This window comes from Hesperophylax consimilis, chromosome 4 (genome assembly GCF_061612785.1).
Source record: "Hesperophylax consimilis isolate HC1 chromosome 4, BYU_Hcon_1.0, whole genome shotgun sequence".
In the NCBI taxonomy this organism is placed as follows: Eukaryota; Metazoa; Arthropoda; class Insecta; order Trichoptera; family Limnephilidae; genus Hesperophylax; species Hesperophylax consimilis.
The window spans coordinates 43367542-43374815 of record NC_142839.1 but is presented as its reverse complement, the minus strand read 5'-3'; the positions used below and the strand labels follow the sequence as shown (position 1 = coordinate 43374815).

General features: G+C 32.0%; 1 protein-coding gene across 1 annotated transcript; it reads left to right on the top strand.

Moving 5' to 3' along the window:
* Nucleotides 1-3539: 3539 nt before the first annotated feature.
* Nucleotides 3540-4316, top strand: LOC149424759 (uncharacterized). Its single transcript, XM_089631103.1, has one exon. It carries the CDS (start codon nt 3540-3542, stop codon nt 4314-4316), a length of 777 nt encoding a protein of 258 aa, XP_089487229.1.
* The last annotated feature ends 2958 nt before the right edge of the window (nt 4317-7274 follow it).

Below are 7274 nucleotides of genomic sequence, written 5' to 3'. Positions count from 1 at the left end.
TTCTCTTATTCAATCAATCAATGCCAAAATTTTGTTTCATAGGATTTGTAAGTAGGTACTTTAATACCGACTTACTTAATTATGAAAGATATCATATTTTAGGAAACATTTTTTAAAATTTCAAATATAGAATAATACAATTGGTCCATAGAAACCAAATTATCTTAGTGACAATTCTTTTTTCAAACTTTCTTCAGGTAGGTTGGTAGGTATCATAATTAATTTTTTTTATTTATTGTTTTTGTGTTTAATTCGTAGAACTCCATTTAATTTTTTTATAAATTTAATTTAGATTAAATTTGATAATATTATTATTAAGTTCTGCAAGTGTTTTAGTTTTTTATTATTGTGACAGCTGTTTCGGCTTACAAGGCCATTTTCAAACTGTGGTTAGTCCACATTGAGACGACGTTTTTATACTATTTCAAATGTAAATTTTGAAGGTGCATACATTGATTTATTACTGGTTACACCGATGACATGATCTATTGTTGGTTAAACCAATCTATGTTTTCCCCTCAGTAAATGGTAATGGGTTCTTAATTATTTACTAATGACTTTATTGCTATGAATTATTTGGGTGCATTATACTGCTTGGGTTTTCTAGAAAACCAACTTTTACAGATACAACAATAAATTCAAATTCAAATCATCCTTGGTCTCATAAATTATCAGCGTACCATTCAATGGTACATAGACTCATTAACATTCCCTTAGACAATAAAGCTTATGTAAAAGAAAAGGAAACGATAAAAACGATCGCGATTAATAACGGCTATGAGGCAAATAACATTGAAAAAATAATAAAAAATAAGAAATATAAAAATAAAATCAATTTAATATATCCGGTAAATAACAAAAATATAGAAAAATTTGCATGTCTCGAATTCCTCGGCCCAATATCTGAAAAAATTGCAAAAGAAATTAAAAAATGTGGTTTAAATATAGCTTTTCGAACAAACAATAATTTAGGAACAAGCCTTAAAAACTCTAAAAGTAAAATCCCTATACTCAATAACAGTGGCATATATGAATTAAAATGTGACCACGCCGATTGTAACGCCACTTACATCGGACAAACGGGGAGGGCATTCTCAACTAGATTCCAAGAACATATACGATGTTATAATAATAAAAACACATCCTCAAAATTCGCAGAACATCTCTTGGTGAATAATCATACCCCACTTAACAACAAGGGTCCTAAACCATTGCATATAGAAAAAAAGGGCATTAGATTAAATTTACTTGAACAATTAGAAATCAATAAACGAACGAATGACCCAAATTTAACACTAATTAATAAAGTACGGAAAATAATTTACTCACCACTTCTTAGTATTTTCACAAAACCCAAGCAGTATAATGCACCCAAATAATTCATAGCAATAAAGTCATTAGTAAATAATTAAGAACCCATTACCATTTACTGAGGGGAAAACATAGATTGGTTTAACCAACAATAGATCATGTCATCGGTGTAACCAGTAATAAATCAATGTATGCACCTTCAAAATTTACATTTGAAATAGTATAAAAACGTCGTCTCAATGTGGACTAACCACAGTTTGAAAATGGCCTTGTAAGCCGAAACAGCTGTCACAATAATAAAAAACTAAAACACTTGCAGAACTTAATAATAATATTATCAAATTTAATCTAAATTAAATTTATAAAAAAAAAAAAAAAAAAAAAAAAAAAAAAAAAAAAAAAAAAAAAAAAAAAAAAAAAAAAAAAAAAAAAGGTATCATAATATTGAAAACACCAGTAAAAGTTAGCCACCGAGTCAGTTAGCCAGTCAAATAAAGTTGATTCAGCTGATTTTTTAAAATGCAAATCGGTTTATAAAATAAAATATTTCATGCCTATGGCTATATTTAGAACATCTATTTAGCAGTGTTATTGTTACTATCAGATACGGAATAACTAAATAAATTAGTAATTCAATGACTAAGGGTTTGGTAAGAAAAAAGTATTTATGCACAAAGAAAATATGTAAAAAATATTTATTAAATTTTTTAAAAGTCAAACTTCCCGGGTTACGAATAACCTAATAATATTTGAAAGTCTCCTACTATCACCACAGTAAGCTGGAAATGTTCCTTGTGTTTTGATGAAGAACTTAGCCAGCCGAGGAATTGAACACACTATGCCTGGGTGAGACCCAAACGCGATGTCAACTCAGCCACCGACCAGTTTTTGTATTAATACTGACTCTAAGCAGATTTTATGCATACAAATCAATAGTGTAAAAATGCATGCATGTATGAGTGTGTTTGAGTATGTTGCGTAGTGTATCCATGTGTAAAATCTATTTGTCTGTGTATTGTGGTGAATTGTAATGCCATTCCTCTATCTCTATTTTCAATATTATTGTTGAACAAATATTCGTGATTTAGTGTCATAATTATCATTTGAAATTGATTTTATTTGGTAGTTTAGCGGGTCAAATAACGAAATCAAATTTCTTGTCAAAGTTAGCCACCTTGTCAAAATTATTCATCTAGTCAAAGTAAGGCGTGCTTGAATAATAAAGTGGATGCAACAGATTTTCTAAACCGGGAACGGAAGTACAAAAAAATTAATAGATGAAATAGGGGTTTAAACTTTGGTCTTAAATTTTGAAAACTGATTATGTTCTAATTTTTCATCCCTCCCTGCCTACATATAGATCTGAAATGCTGCTACTCTGAGATCTAAGTTAAGAGATTTGTTCACTCCTTCGAGTATCATGGTGTAATTATAACCGTTCCGCCCAACTTCCTTAAATTCTCATAGTTTATTGATGAAATATTATTGATTACATAAAACATTACATTGTTTACCTACCGTCGTACCGTCTAGAATACAGTGAAACACGCTCCGCATTAAAATTGCCTAAACGATAAGGATTTACAAGTAAATCTAGTACAACGTTTTTAATAATTGAAATCACTTGGTGTTCGACGTTTACAGTCAGTTAGATTTGTGAAAAAAAGTGTATAGTGAGCTGTGTAGTGATTAATAAAATAATTATAAAAACATTTCTTACATCTTAAACAGACTAAACACGCAGGCGCTAATATCAAGTGTTGTCATTATATCGCCATTGGTCGTAAATGTCGTCATCTATCTCGCTATTGGCCGAAAGTGTCTGATTTTGGAACTGTGCCCTACGGATTACGGCAAACAGGCGCTAGTCTGACAAGAGCAACTTATCTATTTATCAACTAAACATAAATAAATAAAAATTATAAAATTTATTATTATTCATCGTCATAAAAAAAACACGCATAATATTTAATTGTGAAGGATGCCAGCTACAAGCAAAAAATAATGATGTAATGACATGCTGTCAATGCTCGCTGAGTTATCATTTCCAATGTCTGGGAACAACGAAGGAAAATTACCTGAAGCAATCTAAGAATTACAAAGCAACTTGGAAGTGCCCAGAATGTAAGGTGAAACAGCGGTCTACAGGAAGTAATGCGGAAACCCCTGTTCGCGGTAATAGTTCCACTGCACATAGTATGACCCTAAGTGATGAATCTAAATTAATGATGTCTCATATAGACCGTAAGTTAGATGACGTTTTAAAAAATCTTAAAAACGAGCTATTTGTATACCTCAACTCACAAATAGTGGAAGAATTAGGGGACATCAAGACAAAGTTAAGTCATTTCGATGAACTCAAAACATCCCTAGAATTCTTCTCCACGGAGTACGACAGACTTAACAAAATATGCAAAGAAAATGAAGCAGAAATTAAAAAACTTAATGCTGAGAATTTTCGTCTACAACAGAGCCAAGAGGTACTTATGAATAAATTTAATGATATCGAGCAGACGAACAGGAACTGCAATGTGGAGATCCAGATGGTTCCTGAAAAGAAGGATGAAGTTATCAAGACGTCAGTGCTAAAATTGTGTACTGCTGTCAACTACACATTAAAGGAAGATGATATTAAGTCCTGCCACCGAACACCTCATCATCCGAATGCCGTTCCAGGTTCTCGACCTAAAAATATTATTCTAGCTCTACCCAGCCCTCGTATACGCGACGAACTACTATCAGCAGTGAAAGCTTTTAATCGTAGGAATGCTGATAACAAATTGAATCGCCAACATCTTGGATTCCCGGACTCTTCCCCCATTTATGTATGCGAACATCTATCTCCACACAACAAGGATATACACGCAGCTGCTAGGCGCGCCGCCAAAGATCTTCGCTACAAGTACGTGTGGGTCAAGCATGGGCGCGTTTACTTAAGAAAAGATGACACTTCTGCTTCAGTACTAGTAAAAAACAAGGATTCACTCCTTAAACTATCTCAGTAATCCTCCGTGTTTTAACTGATTGTATACATATGTCTTATAAAATACAAAATGGATCTGAAAATTTACTACCAAAACGTTAGGGGAATTAAAACTAAAACAAATGACATAAAAAATGAAGTTATAATCAATAATTACGATGTAATCTGCTTCACTGAAACTTGGTTAAATTCATCAATATTCAATAATGAATTGTTTGACGAGCGTTACCTGGTTTTTCGAAGAGATCGGGAATCCACTAACTCTACATCTAGAAAAGGTGGGGGGGTATTAGCAGCAGTCAATAAAAAATAATAACAATTCATAAATCATCTTGGGAAAGTGGTGGTGAAGATTTATGGTTAATGATAAAACCGCATGAAAATTCGAACTCATTCATCTACATGTGTGTACTGTACATTCCCCCTAATCTATCTGTCGATGATTACTGTAATCGAATCAAAAATATTCAGGATATTTATTTGCAACACATTAATCCCAAATCTCAATTTATAATCATTGGTGATTTTAATCAACCTGAAATTAAATGGACACCTGACATAGCATATTATAAAAAAATACTAGCTCCATCCAATTACTCTAGTCACAAAGCTCACTGCCTTGTCAATTTGATCTCAGTGTGTAACCTTCACCAATTTAATTATTTACTTAACAAAAATTTTAATATTCTCGACCTTGTTCTATCCGATAAAACCAATATTAATATTTCAGCCACAGCTAACTTATCAAAAATCGATCATCATCATCCCTGTTTTGAAATAAATGTAAATTTAGAAAAAATGCAATACTTACAAGAAAATCACTCTCCTGTCAAACATAACTTCAAGAAAGGTAATTATGAAGGATGTTGTCAGGATCTAACAAATGTGAATTGGACCTCACTTTTCAGCAACTGTCATCTCAACAATAAGGTACAGTTATTCTACAATATTCTATGGGAAATTATAGATAAACACATTCCAAAAAAAAAACTCACATAAAAAATCACTATCCCAATTGGTTTAGCGAATCTCTAAAAATGCTCCTCAAAGAGAAAAATAAGGTTAGACTACGGGCTAAAAAACACAATAACCCAAGAGACTATGCCGAGTTTGCTACTCTTAGAAAAAGATAAAAAAAAATACTTAAAGAATGCTACACAACCTATATTAACCTAGTTGAGCAAGGGATAAAAGATAATGTAAAGACTTTCTGGGCGTATTCTAAATCATTGCGTAATACAAATTCTATTCCAAAAATAATGTATATGGATTCAATGTCTGCAAATAATGGACAGCAGATTGCCAACATGTTCTCTAATTACTTTGGATCAGTTTATACTCAGTCGAATCCCACATCAAATACTTTCGGACTAAATGCTGCTCTATTCAACCAATTTAGTCTTAGTAAACTTAATGTAAGCATGGAATCAATCAAATCCTGTTTAGAAAGAATTGATATACATAAAGGCCCAGGACCAGACAAAATACCTCCTCTGTTTGTAAGATGTTGCTCTAGCTCGTTGATTAAGCCACTTTTCATTATATTTAACGAATCATTATCTACAGGAACTTTCCCAGATTTATGGAAAAATGCACATATTGTTCCAATACATAAATCTGGTGATCAGTCTTTTGTGAAAAATTACCGACCAATCAGTATTTTATCATGTTTTGCAAAAGTCTTCGAATCTATAATGTATAATTTCATATTCACACACTTTAAACCACAATTATGCATTAATCAACATGGATTTGTTCCCAACAGATCTATTAATTCTAATCTTCTTGACTTTTGTGATTACGTTTGCAGTGCTTTTAACGAAAGAACTCAAGTAGATACCATTTACACAGATTTTAAAAAGGCATTTGATAAAGTAAACCATTCTATTCTACTACAGAAGCTTGATCGTATAGGTATCCACGGTGATCTATTAAGATGGCTTAAATCTTACTTGGAAAATAGAACACAGTTAGTACTTATAAATGGGTATGAGTCACCTCCCATAATTGTAACCTCAGGTGTACCTCAGGGGTCCAATCTTGGCCCTCTGCTTTTTTTAATCTTTATTAATGACCTTGGCCCCATGTTACGCTGCCATTTTGTTTTATTTGCTGATGATCTCAAGATTTACCGTAAAATTTCCACTGATTCTGATCAAGTTATGCTACAAGAAGATCTTTACACACTATATAGCTGGTGTACTCAAAACGATATGTTTCTAAATATTGATAAATGTTACATTATAACCTTCACTCGTAACAGAAGACGAAAGAATCATGCATATTTCATTAATAATGTTCAATTAAATGCAGTCACCACTATTAGAGATCTAGGAATCACACTTGATTCAAAATTTAAGTTTGATGTACATATCAGTGATATCACGAGTAAATCCTTGAAAATGATTGGTTTTATACATAGAATATCGAAACCATTTAAAAATACCCAATCCATTATAACCTTGTACCACTCGTTGGTCAGAAGCAAATTGGAATATGGTAGTGTTATCTGGAACCCTCACTACTTGAAATATTCAAAAACTATTGAATCTGTACAAAAAAAATTTCTAAGATTGTTATCGTTTAAACATGGACTAAGTTCCGTACTGCAGTCTTATGAGGAACGACTCCAATACTTTAACTTTACGACCCTGGATAAAAGAAGACAATTTGCTGACTTAATATGTCTACACAAAATTATTCATGACAAGCTTGAAGCAACTCAATGTGTGAGCAATATTCTTATTGAAGTTCCCAATAGACGTAATCTAAGGAATCATAATATATTCCATCTAGAATTATTTAAGAACAATATTGCCTACTTCAATCCATTATCTAGAATGTGTCGTCTGTACAATTCTATTGAGTGTAACTACATAGATATATATGCAAATAGTCTCACTTATTTTAAAAAGCAAATTAGCAATAGATTGTGAATGTTTGTTGTTTTTTTTTTATTTACTCTATTTGTTTTCTGTTT

Excerpts from the sequence above, each read along its gene's own strand:
- LOC149424759 (XM_089631103.1), top strand. The coding sequence starts at position 3,540 with ATGTCTCATATAGACCGTAAGTTAGATGACGTTTTAAAAAATCTTAAA.